Source organism: Trichoderma asperellum, chromosome 5 (assembly GCF_020647865.1).
Source record: "Trichoderma asperellum chromosome 5, complete sequence".
In the NCBI taxonomy this organism is placed as follows: domain Eukaryota; kingdom Fungi; phylum Ascomycota; class Sordariomycetes; order Hypocreales; family Hypocreaceae; genus Trichoderma; species Trichoderma asperellum.
In genome coordinates, this window is record NC_089419.1 from 4,096,121 (window position 1) to 4,113,872 (window position 17,752).

At 44.6% G+C, this 17,752-nt stretch overlaps 6 protein-coding genes across 6 annotated transcripts; 2 read left to right on the forward strand and 4 right to left on the reverse strand.

Moving 5' to 3' along the window:
• Positions 1–894: 894 nt before the first annotated feature.
• On the reverse strand, positions 895–3,021 carry TrAFT101_009462 (uncharacterized protein). Its single transcript, XM_066128658.1, has 2 exons — positions 2,468–3,021; positions 895–2,409 (listed from the first exon to the last, which is right to left on the reverse strand). The coding sequence occupies exons 1-2, from the start codon at positions 2,563–2,565 to the stop codon at positions 1,134–1,136; spliced, it is 1,374 nt and encodes a 457-aa protein (XP_065984778.1). The 5' UTR covers positions 2,566–3,021; the 3' UTR covers positions 895–1,133.
• A 1,349-nt stretch (positions 3,022–4,370) lies between these two features.
• TrAFT101_009463 (uncharacterized protein) lies at positions 4,371–5,439 on the reverse strand (the record flags this gene model as incomplete). The annotated part of the gene is made up of 1 exon (XM_066128659.1): positions 4,371–5,439. The coding sequence occupies one exon, from the start codon at positions 5,437–5,439 to the stop codon at positions 4,399–4,401; it is 1,041 nt and encodes a 346-aa protein (XP_065984779.1). The 3' UTR covers positions 4,371–4,398.
• A 1,027-nt stretch (positions 5,440–6,466) lies between these two features.
• On the forward strand, positions 6,467–7,435 carry TrAFT101_009464 (uncharacterized protein; the record flags this gene model as incomplete). Its single annotated transcript, XM_024901584.2, has 1 exon — positions 6,467–7,435. One exon carries the CDS (start codon positions 6,467–6,469, stop codon positions 7,373–7,375), a length of 909 nt encoding a protein of 302 aa, XP_024754429.1. The 3' UTR covers positions 7,376–7,435.
• Positions 7,300–8,517, reverse strand: TrAFT101_009465 (uncharacterized protein). Its single transcript, XM_066128660.1, has 2 exons — positions 8,309–8,517; positions 7,300–8,218 (listed from the first exon to the last, which is right to left on the reverse strand). Exon 2 carries the CDS (start codon positions 8,177–8,179, stop codon positions 7,457–7,459), a length of 723 nt encoding a protein of 240 aa, XP_065984780.1. The 5' UTR covers positions 8,180–8,218; positions 8,309–8,517; the 3' UTR covers positions 7,300–7,456.
• A 675-nt stretch (positions 8,518–9,192) lies between these two features.
• On the forward strand, positions 9,193–9,999 carry TrAFT101_009466 (uncharacterized protein; the record flags this gene model as incomplete). The annotated part of the gene is made up of 2 exons (XM_066128661.1): positions 9,193–9,374; positions 9,474–9,999. The coding sequence occupies 2 exons, from the start codon at positions 9,193–9,195 to the stop codon at positions 9,997–9,999; spliced, it is 708 nt and encodes a 235-aa protein (XP_065984781.1).
• Positions 10,000–11,212: 1,213 nt separating this feature from the next.
• On the reverse strand, positions 11,213–12,990 carry TrAFT101_009467 (uncharacterized protein). The gene is made up of 2 exons (XM_024902928.2): positions 12,140–12,990; positions 11,213–12,078 (listed from the first exon to the last, which is right to left on the reverse strand). The coding sequence occupies exons 1-2, from the start codon at positions 12,888–12,890 to the stop codon at positions 11,339–11,341; spliced, it is 1,491 nt and encodes a 496-aa protein (XP_024754434.1). The 5' UTR covers positions 12,891–12,990; the 3' UTR covers positions 11,213–11,338.
• Between the last annotated feature and the right edge of the window lie 4,762 nt (positions 12,991–17,752).

Genomic DNA, 17,752 nt, shown 5'->3' on the forward strand with positions numbered 1-17,752 from the left:
TTAGCTATATAACTAAGACTGCTTATAAGATTCTTTATATCTCTTTACTAATATAAACCCGATGTTAAAGGTTTATCCCTTAGGAACTAGTTACCCTATACTAGGTATAGGAGCAGAATGTTACATTATCCCTTGGGAATCTATTTTATATTAACTAACTAGTATATAGTTTGTTATAATATAATTATTAAATTTTATAAATAATTTAATTTAAGTAATTAAATATATAAATTTACTTTAATATATTTATTTAAATAACTTAAATAACTAGTTATTAATATAAAATTAAAATTAAAATACTTTTTTAATTTATTTACTAGTAATATTATAATATTTACTATTGTCTATAGATCTCCTAACCTATTTGCTAATATAAACTATAAAACCAGTTTTATCCCTTGGAATTCTTCTAAGCTACTAACTCTTATAAAACCTTAGTTACCGGGTTGTTACAAAGTATAATATTTATTATATTAATTTTTTTATTTTATTTATTTTATCATTAATACTTTACTTTATATAGGAAATAAATACTAGGGATATATTAAAATATTAAAAATAGTAAATAAAAATAATATATAAACACTAGAATATTATTTAAAAAAATATAAGTCAATATATATTTATTTTGCAAGGCCTAGAAATAAATATCAAGTGACTTTGAAGCTTGTTATTTATTATAGTCAGAGATCCAGACAAAGAGGGTCAAGCTAGCATTCTGTCGAACCTTTTATTTCTTTTACTCCATTCTCTTGTATTATTGTGCACTTTGCCAAGCTAGACTGCCTATTAAATTTAGTAACAATTACAAAGTTTCTGTTATATTACTGTTATATAATATCTTGGACAATAAGATCTCATTCAAATTATAGCTTATCTTTTAGAGTTGATATTCTGACGAAGAAACAGTACAGGAAATTCTAACACTACAAACGCCTCCTTCTTCCTGCTACAAAAGGAATACCAACAGCCTCAATGCTATCTTTACAATCCTATCAAAAATACATAAACTTGGGTAGACGGCGCAATAAATTGCATTTCTAGCAGCAAAACTCGCTATTCACAGGCGGACAGTCCCCCGTTTCTCTTATATCACCTTCCTCGTCTATCACCCAAGATCACCGCCAAAGGGTTTAGATCTTACAAGACGTTATCTTCACATCCTCAAACCGATTGACCTTGTCCTTGATACTGCCCAGGGCGTCAATATCCTTGGGCAACATGCCGCGCTTCGCCCTCGCCGCTCTGCCCCAGCCGCCAGCGCCTATACCCGCAGTGGCCAGAGTCGAAAAGATGGTGGCGAAAGCGTTGTCGGGGTCCTCGATGATGCCCCACGTCAGCAGGCCGGCGTCGGCTGCCGGACCAAGCATGCCGAGGATGGTGCGGACGGTGGTCTGGCCCGCGGCACCGGCGGCCGAACCGACAAATGGGATGAAGAAGAGGACGCCAGTGATAAAGGAGAGGATCATTTCCTGGCGTTCGGCCTTCTTGATCTCCTCAGCCTGTTTGGCAACCTCGACCATGCTGCTGACGGCTGAGTCTATGCTCAGGGCAGGGAGCATTGCTGCGTCGACCAGATCAGCCGGGTCCTCGAGCTCGTCGTAGTCGGCCATGGTAATCAAGATATTGAGTCTTGACAGCAGATCTCTCGACTTGCCGTTCGAGTCTCCAATAATATCCTTGGGGTTGGAAACCTTGATATCGTCGCTGGCCTGAGGGTAATTCCAGTACCAATTATCATTGTCCCATGCACACTTGTTAATGTCATCGGAGTATTGGCAACCGTTGTTCAAGTAGACGTGGGTACTGCCAAACTTTATCCAATCCTTTTCAACGCCGTAGTCATCGTAGATAGCTTTGTAAAAACCATCTTCATTCTCGAGCGTGAATGTGGTATTTGGAGCCGCGTCTTCGGCAAGCCAATTTCCAACCTCGCCGTCCTTGAACTCTGTCGGACACGTAATCGTGAATGTGCCGCGGCCGTTTTTGCAGTCTTTAGAGTTATCGCAGTCTTTGTTGCTGTCATCATCGCAGAAGTAGCGGCAACTACCACAGCAATTGCGCTCGCCCGTCTCCTCGCACTTGAAGTAGTCACCAGCTTTTCCGTTGCCCATAAAAGCATTGATCTGATCGGGCACTTGATGCTTGACGCATGTCTGAAACGTGCTGAACTTGTCGTCGTAGCCGTCGGCAATGAGGTCGTCGTACTTGTTCAGAGCATCGCCCATGATCTTGGCTTCCACTTTGGCCATGTAGAAATACATGCGATCAGGAATTTTATCCTTGCGGCTCTCAAGGGTATCCAGGGAATCGTAGCTGGCGTCACACTGGCTGTAGAAGTCTGTATCAATCTTGTACTCATAGTCGAGCGGAAAGTCGCCAGCAGCCCCACTATCAAGATCACTACCACTGCAAACCAGTAAGTATAAAGTATTAGTAAAAAGACAGGGGATTACAGGGAGCATACTCGCGAAACTCCAGCAAATCAACAGCCCAATCGCTCGTTCCTGCCATGTTGTAGGACGCGTAGAGCTTTTCACTGTCCGACTTGATCGAGTTATTCATGTAAGCCACCCATTCGGTGTTGTTGTAGACCAGTATATATCAGATCCAGCAGCAACCCACTGCTTGTTAATTTTCCCAGAAGCAATAATCTCTTTGATCTCAGCGTTAGAAATGTAGCCTGCAGTGTTTGTGCAGCGGCCGGCATAGGCGTTAGACTGTCTTGGACTACCTGTAAATGTACACATTGGTCCATCGCAACCGGCTGTGGCCATTTTGAAAGAGCGCCCATAGCTGGCGACGCCGACAACAACCTTGTTAGATGGCACGCCAGCCTTTGTGATCATAGCCAAGGCATCCTTTGTTTCCGTCTCGTTGGCGTGAGAGCGAAGACACTTACCAGTAGGACAGCCGGAAGACGTCCACTTATTGTTATAGTCCCACTGGGCGTGAAGATCGTATGTCATGTAAACAATATAATCAAGCGCCTTACCCATCTTTTCGACGGGGAAAGCCTTGAGGTACCAGTATGAAGCTGGAGCTGCAAACGAAACGGAATATTTAGTACCAACAGAGTCTTTAATGCCCTTTAGCAGCTGATAATAATCTTCTCCAGCATTAGAATCACTGGCAGGGACATCAGGGATATCAGGAGCCTAAGTATTTTAGCGTTAGCGGTGTCGGGGAATTAAGGGATGGCGCAGCAGTACTTACACCTGGATACTCCCAGTCAAGGTCAACGCCGTCCAGGCTATGCTTGCCAAGGAAGTCAACGATATTCTTGCGGAAAGTGTCGCGATTCCCCGACTTGGCAGCCTCTCGCAGAATGTTAAACGTATTTGGTTTGGTGCTAAAGTCCCAACCGCCAAACGAGATGACCCTCTTAACCCCAGCCATGCCCTTGAACATATCAAATTGTGCTTGTGCGCCGCTAACGTCAACTTTGAAATCTTTCGCGACATTAGCAAAGGACCAGTGGATATGCGTGTACTTGGCGGTGTCAATCTGATTGACATCCATGGTCAAGCATTTGCGGTTGCCGTTCCAAGACTTAAAATACGCGACTCGAAGCGTCTTCTGAGGCGCGCTACCTTTAACAATATCTCTGCCGCAGCTAGCGATACCTGTTCGACATCAGTTTCCATGCGCTGCCTGGGGAGAACATGGAAGCAAAGAGGCGTAATAAGTCAGATGGGTATATACTTGCATCCATTCTTGACCCCGGAAGTGCGGGGTGCACCAGTTACGGACTTGGAAAGAATACAAAAGTCATCTGTGAAACCACACTTGCCCCAGATATTGCAGCAGACATTGAGAGGGCAAGGGTTAATCTTAGCCCAGTCATCACTGGTGCTGCCTTGCGGCATCTTAGTACCGGGCACCGTCGGTCCACACTGAGCATCTCCGACAGAGGCTGGAAAAGGAGGTGTCCTGTGCTCAGACAGATTACGCTTCCTTGGAAGAGCGGGTTACAGCCAGTCCAGCCCCAAGTCTTCTTATTGAAATCCTCAATATCCTTTTGTGTTAGGCCATGAGAGGCAGCAATGGCAGAGCAGCCATCGTCCGGTTTGATGGTGTACGTCGCACACGACCCATCCTTACCTGGCTTGGGTTTCAGACGGGCAGCTTGCCACGAGTGCATCAGACGGGCTGGCTGGCCAACGGCCAGGCTTGAGCAGAAGTTCTTGTCTGGGTGAAGCGCGGTGAAGTCTGCTGGAGCCAGCTTGCACTTTGACGCCAGGGATGTGCAGCCGTCGCCGCTTATGACACTGACGGTTTTACAGGTGCCGTCAGAGTTGGCCGGGGGGATTTTATCGGGCAGCTGGCCTGAAGAGCAACAGACCACTTGGCCAGGGACAAGTGTAGAGCAGAAGTTGGATGCAGGATTGTACTTTTTCAGATCAGCCTGGCTAATGCCGCATCGCTCGGCCACCGAGGCGTAGCCGTCGTTCGCTTTGACCGTTTGCGTCTTGCAGGTGGCCCTCGCGGCAAGACGCGACTTTCCCCAGATATGGGCAGCATCTCCAGAATCAGAGACCTCCTGTGATGGTTGAGTGCTGGTGGTGTTTCTGGAGTCTCTGGCGTTTTCTGGGACGCGGATAGTGACGGCCGTCCAGCCTGGATTGTTGTTGGTGTCAGCCGAGACACAACGTCCATCTGCCCATGCCTTGACCGCGTCTTGGGCCAAAGAAAAGTCCTGAGAACTGACGGCAATGACACCGACGGCATAGTCGGCCCACGTTCTCCTTCGTTGCAGAGTTGAACAAGGGTTGACATGGAGATGGATTTCTCCCGGGCATGCTCCAGGAACTTGTTCATGACCTCGGCAGGTACACCATGCTGGTGAAGCTCAAGACCTCCAAAAAGGCCAATGACGGAAGACTGTGAGTAGCCAAAGCTTAGGAAATTATCGGTGCAAGAGGGCTTCTTTGCGCCGAGCGAGTTGAGAAGTTGTTTGCCCGCTTCCAGGAGATGGACAGTGACAAACTTGTTGTTGCCATTGGGAGAGCTGAGCTCCCCCATGGAGACGGAGGCCTGGACGATTCTATGGTTGGGCGTTGAGCAAATGGCGGCAACATCCTCTTTCGGTGTAAAAGTGTCATATCTGGATGTGAATTCGGCTTTGCATGCTCTGATTGCAACTGGCCTAGGAGCACCATCTATATTGCTGTTTTGAACGGCCAAGCTTAGTACCATGGTCTCGTTGCAGGCGGCCAGACCAGCGGCATCGGAGAAGAGGAAAGATGCCTTTTCAGATTCAGAAGATGGTTCTTCCTGGCACGGCGGAGGACAAGGCTTCATGGCATCTCCCGATGTGCGGACGTGTGCTGCCCGCCAGTCCTCGATGCTGTCGTGTCCGGCGGCATCATCTTGTGCAGCGACCGTCCCTGACAGCAAGAGAGCGGCAATCAACCCGCGGCGTAATGAGACTATCATGTTGGCCTGCCCCTATGGGAGCGTTGAGGGAGTGAATGGAGGAGTGGGGAAAGCGATAGCGTAAGGAGGGAAGAGGAAGAAACGAAGGGAAAGGGGGGGATTATGATGGGCGTGGGCAGAGACCCTTGAAAGGCAACCTAGAAGAGTCTGGTTGGTTCTTCCAGGTGGTATCTTTAACAAAGCTTCTGAAGAAGCGGCACGGACGGATAAGAGAGGAGAGTGAGACGAGAACTATAGAACTATGTAATTACAGGCAATCACCAGGTGGAGAGTACCCGCAATCCTATAAGAAAGCAACGCAACGGCGGCGGATTCCAATATTACAAGGCCAAGAAGGATTCGACCATGTGAGATACAACCAACACTATAATGATAAACACTCAAAGGATTCCTTTTCCCCTAGGGAGTAGCTCTTTTGCAGACCAGAGGCAATGCTCATTCAAGGAAAACCCACTTTGCTCTCGCGGCCCTTCGCTTGCCTCGCCGCGGCTATTACTTGAATAAGATGTATACAGCGCAAGGAGCTAGCTGATCACTATACACAATCAAGTTTTTCGGCCAATCAATGTGAGAGCGCCTTATAATGACTCCAGGTAATGTTCCTTTAGTCGTGAAAATAACCGCCTAATCCCTGCACCGCCCATGTATGTAGCATCGTTTAGAGCGGAGGGTTCCACCCATTAGACTAGGAAGGGGATGCACCGCCTCGGCCTCACCTCGATCTTGCATAGTAAAGCACACGGAGTACAAGCCTTCTATTGTTGAAACTCAACCTCTATTGGTAATCCCAAGATATTGTGTTGTTGGCCCAGAGGCCGATACATACCGAGGTATATAACATTCCCCTTGCGAATCCGTGGTCTACGGGTGCTCGATGACTAGAAGCGTACTGGGCTGCATTTCGCTCCATCTTCCCATATCATCATCGTCCCTCTTGGCTCCCCATTCTTCTTCCTGGGGACCATTTGGCGCGGTCATTACTTGTTCATTCATCGCCATTCCTAGTCAGCCCTCGACCACCGCCGCCATGAGAGCCACAGTATTGCTGGAGCTCGTCCTATTCATCACTACCGTCTTCACCGGCGGTTACCAGGGCGCGTTGGAGCGCGTCTGGCTCTACTACATCTATGAAATCGATGGCCTTAACGCAGAAGCAGATCGTATGATTGGCTTTGCCTGCAAGGGAGAATTCAACAAGGCAACGGGCGAATGCCCCGGCGGTTGGGAAAAGACCAAGTCGAGGGGCCCTAGAGCAAACTTCAACGAGTTAATTGGCGCTCTGAGCAAACTGAATGGCAACTCCCTCGTACCTTTCGGCAGAGACAGCGGCGGAAATCCCTTGCCCCTTGCTGACGGCGCCGCTGGTCTCGATCCCCAAGAGACTGCGAAGCACATCTACCCCGAGATCCTCAAGGCAACCACCAGCAAAAAATATCCCAATGGCATGGTTCCCAGCCCACCTGCTTACAAGATGGTAAAAGGCGGCACGAACAACTACATCAAGTTCCTAAGTGATATGGGGAAATTGGTGCAGAAGACATCTAGAAAGGGCGACAACTACAAGAATCACAAGGCTCTGTTTGACGGTTTCCAAAAGGCCAACAGCAAGGTGCTTGAGGCCAGAATGGGCGATCATGGGTCGTTTCAAATCCAAGCCATGAAGGACAGGCTGAGCGGCAAAGGCATCACGGTCAAGACAATGACTGTAGGCAGCGGCACTAGCCCGGCCACCGGCGAACCCTGGGATGTGGTCGACTGGAAGGAGACCATCAATGGTGGAGTAACCGGCACGGGTAAGAGTAGAGAAGAAGTGGCTAAGATTGTGGAAGCCGCCGCCAAGGATTTCTACACCAAGGACACGGCGGCCGTGGCACACAAGCCGGGCATTGACGCCACGCGGCGGACGGATCAGAGGATGAACCACTGCGGCCCCTAACATGGCCCCATCATGTTCTTGTGCTTTTCATTATTATACTTGGTAACACTACATGTAGACACTAGTCAAATTTACACCTTTTCAATCCATCTCGTGCATTTGTGCTAAAGTCATGTGCCAAGAATCGTCAAGGGCATGAGCAATCTCTTCCGAGAGATGATCCGGGTCAGGCGGGTTTCCCTCCCTGTCAAACGAGAATACCGTCTGCCAATCGCCCACCATCTTCAGCTGAGGGCCAGTGAGCACAAGCCCAGACCCCTCGTCGAGAAACGTAATATTATCTTCAGGACAGCATCCAAAGCCCCAGTCCGTAAACACATCTCCCCACATTGCATCACCAAGCTCTAACACCACCTGAATTTCCCTGAGGCTCTCTAATTTACAGAGAGGGGAAAGCCCATTATAAGTGGTAGCCCACTCATACCAGTCAGGTTGGTCGTCAGTCCGAATCTGAAGCCGCTGGACGTCGGATTGCTGGGAGACAGACGCAAGGTCTTGAATGGCGTAGAGGCTCGAGACGCAGAAAATGTCGAGGTCAAAGTTGACCCACGTCCAGCGCGGCTCGGTGCCCGCGGTAAACGCGCGCTGGTAGGGCGCTTGCTGACGAGACTCGTGGCATACATGCATGAGAGCCGGGGGCGGCGTTGACGTGGTCTCGTAGAGGATATCCTTGCTTTTCAGGCGCTGCTTCTTGCTGAAGCTGCCCTCGCTCTTCTTGGCGCGGACATTTGTGATGCGCCGAGGCGCCACGGCCAAGCTCCAGATGTAGGAGCGGAGCTCGGAGGGAAGGCTGGCGAAGGACATGTGGAGAGAGTTCAGGAGGCACGCAGGAGAGGAGAACGCCTAGGGAGTCTGTTGGTTGGGGGAGCTGAGGATCTTTTGTGCCAGGCAGAAAATGCCGGCGATGAATGCGAGGATGGAAAGTGAAAGTACCTTGGGAATGTCCTAGAGTAATCGTATAATATCCGATGCCAAGTATATCTAATCAAAGGCAGACCCGCGCGGCCGATGAGAATTTCAGGTGGCGCGAGGCTCCACTTGTCGAGCCCCGAAGAGGAAAGAATGTGTACCTACGTACAATGTACGGCGCAGGTACAGACAGAGTGCGGTGTCTTGCAATCACCGCGACCAAGGCCCATGTATGTTGCAAGTATTGTCTGCTGCATTGTGTGGGCGAGACTCTAGCGACGACGTCTGCTGCTCAGCTCCGCTACCAAGGCCACCAATCATCTCCGCGGATATCCGCTGCACCGTCTCATACTGTGTATTCCCTGTCGATGAATCCTTGGCCCCTTGCCAAGCTTAGAATTTATGGTTAAAAAAGCGCGCCAACCGTGCGGCTCCCGAGCCCTAATAGCGGCTACTAATCAAGTCCGAGGACCACCTCAGGCACCGCCAAGACGAACGCCTCTGCTTCTCCTCGGCACAGTTACCTGCACCGGACTCCTCCCAGATGCACAGCCTCACAGCCAGTGGCGCTTTACCGACTTTACCGATGCTATGTCGACAGATCAACGTCGTTTTCGGGCGTCCCAAATCTCTGCTCTCCCAGCTCCGTGTAACGTGGCGCATCTCGACTACGCAACGGATTTGAATACTTAAACCCGCGCCGCATAGAGTCCGGTAGTCACGCTGCCTTTGCCCTCTGGTAGCTGGCCTGGACTCTTTGCCCTCATCCACATCGCAGCCTGACCTTGCGCGGGTCTTCCCACGTCTTTCGCCCTTTCTCGTATGGCTCTTGATTCCTCTCTTCTCACGCGCCTCAGCTCCACCAGGGAAGGATAGAGAGAAGAGCAAGAGTGGAAAAATTCATCGCCATGAGGCCAATCTCTGCTTCTACCCACCGCTCGGGCGGTGTCCTGGTAGCGCTGGTCTTTGCTCATCTTTGTGCTGCTGCCCGGAAGCCAGTCTACTCTTTCGACCCCAAAACCGTCAAGAGCTGCATCGACTGGTGGAACAATGGCGATGAAACCACTTCCTGCAAACACGTCAGGGACATGTTCGGCATCACCCCAGAAGAGTTTCACGAATGAAACCCGTCTCTCAGCGTCGACTGCGAGCCCTGGCGTTTCCCCTTGTCCTACTGTGTGTCCACCAGTGACCGCAATCCCCCTCCAGGCGCCAGCACCACAACCACTCGGGCCTCTTCCACCACCAGCAGCAGCACCAGCTCACATGTGCCTTCGCCCTCCTTCTGGACGGCCCGGGGCTGCTACCCGGACGATGATCCCAATTTTCCCGTCCTAGAGCACATAGTGAGCAACAAGGGAGGCGACTCGGCCCTGGACATTGCCGGCTGCGAAAACTCGTGCTGGAAGGCGTCCGTCAACAACACTGTCCTCTACGCCGGTGTCAAGGCGGTTAACCAATGCTGGTGCAGCAGCTTCATCGGCGGAGAGTCGGCGAGCGATCAGGGCAAGTGCAACAGGCCGTGCAGCGGCAATAAGAACCAGATCTGCGGTGGCGATAAATATATCAATGTTTTCGAGCCTGTTACTACTAAGGCTACCTCCAGCGCTAGTAGTGCCACAACCTCCTTCTCCAAGACCACTACTCGGACTTCTTCGTCCGCCACGGGCACTGTAACTAACTCCGGGGCGAATCGCCTCCGTGCCTTTCTTTGACGTTGACTATTCGTCTTATGTCTACTCGTCATGCCGCACACGCATCGTTTCTTCTCAGTAGCGCAGCCATGACTCTCATAGATAGACGCTATACAGCATTTCACCAAGCTCGTCTCTTTCCATCTGTAGCCATATCCGCAGCTTCTAAGACGTGCAGTTATCGGATTCGTCACAAGTTCAAAATTTCTAATTGAATTGCCATCGTCGTCTTGAGTCAAAACACTCGGTCGTTGTAGAATTCGCCAACGCTTTTGCACTAACTGATCTTTACTATATAATATATAAATATTTTCCACAATCAGTCTAGGTTATTGTTCCCGTGCATTGCCACAAACCTTTATTAAGATCCCGTGCGTTGAAGACTGTAACGGTAGTCTTCAACTATTATATGGATCCACTAGTCGTTCTTGCCGACGTTAAAGACCATAGCTACGGGGTCCACCCAGTGGCCCACCCACTGGCCCCAGGGGGTCCCTACCCAGACGGGGCCGACTCAGCGGCCTTCTTAGAAAAAAACCACAGCCTCGCCTCACGGTCATTGGATAACACTATCAGGTTCTAGGATACAACGACAGGCAAAGAGCGGCAAACCCTTAAGGGCCATAGTGATGCAGTTACGCCAGTGGCCTACTCAGCAGATGGCCGCTACCTTGCCTCAGGATGAATGGATAGCACCATTAAGATCTAGGATGCAACAACAGGCAAAGAGCGACAAACACTTAAAGTCAACAGTGTAATCTATACTATATCTTTTAACAATACAATTTCATACCTACATACTGAAATCAGCCCTATATAATTAAGCATAGAACATTAAACTAAAGCTCAATCTATTATAGTAGGTCAAGTTCTATCTGCAGATTTATATCTGGCTCAGGATCAGGATTAACACTGATTTATTGCTAATAAAGCTAAGAAGGTAAAATATTATTTCTAGGGCATAAGCACCGATAAATGTTGGATCACCTGGAATAAATATAATATACTATGGCTTCCTCCCGAATACCAGCCTTCTACATCTGCTGTATGGCCTTATGCACCATCTTTTACGTCGCCACAGGTGCTGTTAACAGACGTAGCTATAGCTCTAGGTAGTGGTTTAGGGAGAGTGGTGGTATTTAGGATGTCGGGTTCGGGGCTATTTTCCCTATAATAATCTTTTTAAGTAATACAGCTTTCTCTCTTTAACTTTTTTTAATAACTTTGCGAAATACCGGTAACAAGCCGATGGCATAGATAACAGCATAGAGCATGCACTTTATATATATTTGTTACCTCTTCTGCTAGTTATAAATAAAGAAAGACGCTGTCTATAGCGCTTTTGCTGCCACACACTCTTCTACACTTCATCTTCATCAATCAAAACCTCAAGTTGACACCCTCGAACCTCGTCCGCCATCTCCCTCCAAAGCTCAACCACGTCTTCGGCCGGTGTATATCTCGGCAAGCTCCCCCAATGTGCGGTGGCAACACCTCTAGCCGCATCGTAGTTATATAGGAAGCCATGGTATCTGCGGCCCCACCGGATCGCCCCGTCAAACGTAACAAGATACAGATCCCGCAATGCCGGCATCCGCCGCGCCGCCCGGGCCGCGCTTCGGTGGATTCGATCCATCTCCGCCGCCACCGGCACGGTCCGGAAGCTGTCCTCGTACAGGTCCTCGGGCGCCGGCACCTCAAAGCCCAAATCCTCCTGGCCCCACTCGTCGAGGTCAACCACTGGCGAAGGGCGGTCGCGCGGCGAGTCCTCCGGATTATGCTCCAGCAGCCACGTACCCTGTGGTGTCACCGCTGCGTACATGACCACAAGCCGCTCGAGGTGCGGCCATTCGCTTGCCGCTTCCTCGTCGTCAGAAGCCGCCGGATAGAACACCTCTGGGGCGATCACGACGTCCGAGAGGTGCAGCCGCTTGAGCTGCCGCGCCCACGTCCGCAGGCCGCGCATGAAGGCGTCGTCCGCTCCGCGCGTGTCAATGAGTTTCGGCGGGATGCTGGAGTGGTCTTTCGGTGCCGCGTAGCTGCATGAGAGCGTCACCTCAGCGTTTGGGCAGCGCATTCGGGCGAGGGCATCGCCGATCTCTATTTGGTGAAAGTGAGCGGCGCATTCCACGATTCTGGCTCGACTGGTTAAGCGACTTACCGTCCCGCAGCCGTTTGCGCAGCTCCAGATCCTTCTTCTCGTTCTCCCAGAAGTTGATGCTGATCTTCTTAGCATTAGGCAGGCCGTTGATGATGAGCGCCCACGCTGGTGCAGAGATGTGCCGCCCCTTGCCCGAGATTAGCTCTGAGACGCTTTCGACGACTGGCAGCCCGGTGGCGGCTGGGAGCAGCTGCAGGATAGAGTGGATGTATCGGTCGTCGAGGAAGTCCCGGTTCTCGACGTCCTGCTTTCGCCTGCTCATCTCTGCCTCGCCGCAACGGCCAACATCGCTGCGCGAGAAGGCCGTGATGCGGAGCAATATGCCCGCCCTACCTCTATGGACGCCGTTGCTTCCAGGTGCCCACCGGCTGAAGACGTCGAAGAACAACCGTAGCGTCTCGCTGAAGAGGGAGCTGTTGCGCGCATTCTCCTCGGCCGTCTCAAATTCGCCGTACACCTCGCGCCCATACGGCTCCAGCTCTATGTTGAAGTCCACTGTGCAGACGTATGCCTGACGCCGCCGGCACAGGATCCGGTCGACATCGGCGAGGCGCGCCCGGTCCAGCCGCAGGTTTCGGAACGTCCAGCGTTCCACCAGGTCCTGCCATTCCCTGCAGACGCCAGCATATTGGGCAGCCCCAGGGGAGTTACCGTAGATGTACCACCGGTAGGGGTAGCGCCAGTCCCGGCAAACCAGCTCGACAATGCGTTCCGTTATCTCTGTGGGCAGGGGCCATTTGCGCTGTGTCATTGCTTCTCAGGCGCTATGTGGGCTGGAGGTAGCGCTAAGTGTGAATAAGGTTGCATGGGTCAGCGGCAATGCGCGGGAGTTTAAATATCATTGAAGGTTAAATAATGAGTGGGCGCGGGGCATCTTTATAGGTACTATACTGTAGCTCGGCAGGTGCCTATTTCAAGGTGCAAATGCCCCGCAATATTGCATATATTGCAGGCTGCATCTTAAATTATTCAGTGCAGGAGCCCCTTTCTTTCTTTGCTACCTAGTCGAGTGATATTGCAAATATGTTACGGAGTACATGGATCCTATTAGGAATAAGAATCACCTAATACAGGAATACATATAGGGCATTCACGATCTAGTAGATTGTTACAGCAACATCAGTTTCATAATAAGACGAAACAATGGTTACGTCTTCATCTCGTAGTGTATATTGTAAGTAAGCTAAGAATTAAGCCAAACTCCCCCCTTTTCTTCCCACAGCGTTATCAGACGCCGACGCACACATTATAATCCAGTCATAAGTTGCTGCACGTGTTAGTAAGCTCAGTATTCTATTGGCGGAACTGCGCATCCGTTATGCCGTATTGCTTCTCAATGCTAGCGCAAGAGTCGCTCAACGTAATCAAGTGAAACTTTTTGTAGCTAGAGATAGTCCCGGGCTCTGTCCTGTAGCCTGGGAGGCTGCTGGTCGTTAACGTCGGCTTCTAAGTTGTAGTGGTAGTGCCGCTCACTGCCACGCACTCATAATCACCGGCAATAAGGTTAAAGCAGTCGGCCAATTAGGCGTGTTAAGCTAAAGCAATTAAAAAAATATTTCACCAGTTACAATACTTACCTTAATATTATTCCACGCAAGAAAGTCAGAAAGAGACACTCCGTTAACAGCCGCGATGTTGGCGCAATAGTTATCACCCGATTGCTGAACCCACTTTATGCCTGCAAGGCATTAGCTACCGCATGCCATCAAGCACCATAACAAGAGACAAATACGTACAATTCGTGGTTGCCCCAGGCTGAGTCGGCGATGAGAACTTACTAGAACTTATAATGGTAGCGCTACCGCTGACGGCAACACACTCATAGTCACCGCCGATCAAGTTAGAACAGTCGGCCTATTAGGTGTATTAAGATAATGCAATTTAAAAGATATTTCACCAGTTACAATTCTCACCTTAATATTATTCCACGCAAGAAAGTCAGAAAGAGACACACCGTTGGCAGCACCCACTTTATGCCTACAGTGGTAAGGCTCTTATCAACTCTGTATGACCCACTATGCCGGGGGTAGAGTTGATTTAGAAGACCGGGAGTAGAGTTGGTTTCTTATCGATAAAGAATAACCCCTATGTGCTGCATGTGCTGACAGTTTTCCTACCTTTGTATATAATAACAACTTATATAGCTAGTTGTTTATATAGCATCAATATTAAGTTCAAATACTACTTTACTAGCTATAGACTGTTGCACTGCCCATAACCCAACTTAGCCCATCCACTAATAACATTAACATAGAATCTAGATTTATCTGTTGGGAACTACCCTATACTGACTTATAAGAGCACGGTTTAGTACATATTCTTATATTCCTCTACTGTCTACCGCTTTTTACATCCTGCTCCTGCTCCTTTTTTGCTTTCCATCTTTAGAATGAAGAAAAAAAATAAGAGATCAATTATATCATGACTCAACGCCAACGTCTCTTAGCTGAACAACGCCGTAAGCGTGAAAAGTTGCGATCTCAGAGACGACGAGCAATATTATCACACCAGCAACAAGCATCAACGCTCGAGGAGGCTGCTAGCACACTCCAGATCCAAGTCTTAGAACAATATAGCAAGGCGACGTCTAATTTCTTGACGTATCAGCAAACAAAAGCTAATTTTTTTTCCCCTTAGATATCCCGCGGCAGAGACAGCAAGAAAGTATAGATCAAACATTACCCACTTCCCAGGCCTCTCTTCTATACACCGCTGAAAAGCAATCGCTTCAGCCTTCAGATAATGCCGCTATCTCAAATTTCCCTTTGCTGCCATTTTCTGGTAAAGAGAGACCGGATTCTTCCAGTTCTCTGCAGCCCTAGATTTGGGTGTTAGGGATACATTAACCGCCACTTCCACAAGTAAGCAATCCAGGATTACTGGGGCACCATCCCGGCCGATAATGCATCAATTACCACGTGTCACGAACCAACCACATAAGATCCCTCTAGTACGTACCTCCGGGTAAACTACAGATAAAGCAACCAATTAGGTTAAAGGAAATGTATTCTTAGTAAGATATATACCTGGTTATTAATCCACCTGTTGTTCAGCTGCAACAACACGCTGATTACTAGTAACCGCTGATATATATAAACTATATAAAGCTAAATAATGTAACCTAAATAACTATTTTTATTAGCTAACTTTAACCTTAAAGTAGGGTTTGTTAGCATTAGTTAGGGTTAGCGTAAATTATTTAGATATTATAACCTCTTTATTGCTAGATGTATTTATTTTACTAAAGCTTTTATAAAATATATTTTACTAGACCTTTAGTAAAATGCACTTTTATAAAATATTTTTTAAAGCATTTATATAAGCTTTAATAGAATGCCTGTCTATAAATCTATTATTTAAATTTAATAACTTATTAGTTATTACTCTATAGTAAACTGCTGGTATATATAATGTAATGTTCTGATCCTATACCTGGTATAGGGTAGCTAGTTCTTAAGGGATAAACCTTTAATATTGGGTTTATATTAGCAGAAAGATATAAAGGATTTTATAAGCAGTTTTAATTATATAGCTAATAACTTTAAATAGAAATTTAATTTAATTATTATATAAATACTATATTAATAATTAATTATTTAAGCTATATTTAATAAGTATAATAAATAGTTTTATATAGTAAGTTATTTTATAAGGCTTATAATTTTAATTATAATTATTATAACCTAAACATTCATTCATATATTAGCTAAGCAAGAGTATATACTCTAGGAATAACTATAGACTGACGGACCAATTACAAAAGGATTATAGTTTACAGACATCCCTATTAAATCACCAAGTAAGCCATTATAAGCCTATGCAAGAGTAATCCAACTATAAGCTATTTAAAATAACTTACTATATAAAAACCATTTATTATATTTATTAAATAAAACTTAAATAATTAATTATTAATATAGTACTCTTAAATAATAATTAAATTAATTATTTATAACTTTATTAACTATATAACTGCATTATTTATAAAACTTTAATTTATCTCTCTGCTAATATAAACCTAATATTAAATTTATAAATTAAAAACCTACCTTATACTTAAGTATAATAATATAGATTAAAATATTATATATTAATAACTTTTATTTAAAAAATCTTTTAAAATCTTATAAATAATTAAATTACTATAACTAAAAATAATACTGCAGCTCTTTAAATTACTCTAGCACTTACTGTAACCTTTAAACCCATTAGACTTATTAATATAAATAGCAATCTTGCTATAAGCTATAAGCCTAACTAAAATAATCTAAAGGAAAATACTTTAAAGAAATATCTTTAAAATATATTTTAAATTAATAAATAATTAATTAATACTTTAAATAATAAAAAAAAAAAAATTAAAAAAAATATAAAAATCTTTATTAAATAATAATTACTTTTTATATTTAATAAAAAAATTAATAAATTTAAACCCTTTTAAATTTAATTTAAAGCTTATTTTATAAACTTTAAGAATATAATTAATATTAAAAATAAAAAAGTTTCTTTTATAATATTATACCTTAAAAAAACTATACTTAAGTAATTTTAATTTATATAAAATAAATATTTTAAAGATTTAATTAATCCCCTGCCTGCTGTTAAAAAAGTATTTAATAACTTTAAAAAATTTAAAAGAAAATTTATAAAAGTATTTAAAAATATTAAAGAAGTTTAAATAGCTAAAAATAAACTTATAAAAGTATTTTAAAAAAGAAAATACTTTAATTATACTATAAAATTTAAAAACCTTGCCTTTTAAATTAAATAAAGATAAACTACATTTATTAAATAATTTTATAATAAACTTAAGAAAAGTATTAAAAAAAAAGTCTATAATATTAATTAAATTTAATATAACCTTTTATTTTTTATTAAAAAATATATTAAAGCTAATAATCTTTTATATAAACTTAATATAAGCATTTATAATAATTAAAGAAATAGAAATAAAAATAATAAATAAATTACTAAAAACAATAGTAATACTCCAGGATTTATAAATATTAATATAATTTAAAAAAATAATAAAAAGAAAGACTTTAAATATTATAATTATAGGAAGTTAAACTATATAGCAAGAAACTATAAATTATTTAAAAAGTTTATTATTTTACTACTAAAAGATAATTATACTATAGAAAAAGATAGCAAGACTATTTTAATAATAAAAAAAGACTTTATAGCTAAAGAAAAAAATAAATACCCTTACTATTAATTAAAAGCTAAATTATTAAATAATTTTAATATACTAGCTAAAGAATTTAAAATACTTAATTAATAAATAATCCCTTAGGAAGACTTTTAATTAATTAAAAATATAAATAAAGTAAATACTAAAATAAATAAAGATTTTAAATAATAAAACTATAAATATAACTATAAGTATAATAATAATATTTAAAAATAATATAATAACTTAATTTTAAAAGTTAATTAATTATTTAAATTTTAAAATTATATTATTAAAGCTTAAAAACCTTTTAAAAATAATACTTTTTTATTTTTATATAAATAGTTATTTAAACTTTAATAGTAAAAAGTAAAAGAATAACTTATCTTTTAAGCTATTACACTAGACTAAGCTTTATAATAAAACCTTAATTATAAAAA

What these genes read in the sequence shown, in the direction of transcription:
- TrAFT101_009467 (XM_024902928.2), bottom strand. Translation starts at nt 12,890, where the DNA reads ATGACACAGCGCAAATGGCCCCTGCCCACAGAGATAACGGAACGCATT. An exon ending in GCGCAAACGGCTGCGGGACG is followed by an intron (nt 12,079 to 12,139) that starts GTAAGTCGCTTA and finishes TTCACCAAATAG; the next exon opens with AGATCGGCGATGCCCTCGCC.
- TrAFT101_009465 (XM_066128660.1), bottom strand. Translation starts at nt 8,179, where the DNA reads ATGTCCTTCGCCAGCCTTCCCTCCGAGCTCCGCTCCTACATCTGGAGC.
- TrAFT101_009462 (XM_066128658.1), bottom strand. Translation starts at nt 2,565, where the DNA reads ATGAATAACTCGATCAAGTCGGACAGTGAAAAGCTCTACGCGTCCTAC. An exon ending in GATTTGCTGGAGTTTCGCGA is followed by an intron (nt 2,410 to 2,467) that starts GTATGCTCCCTG and finishes ACTGGTTTGCAG; the next exon opens with TGGTAGTGATCTTGATAGTG.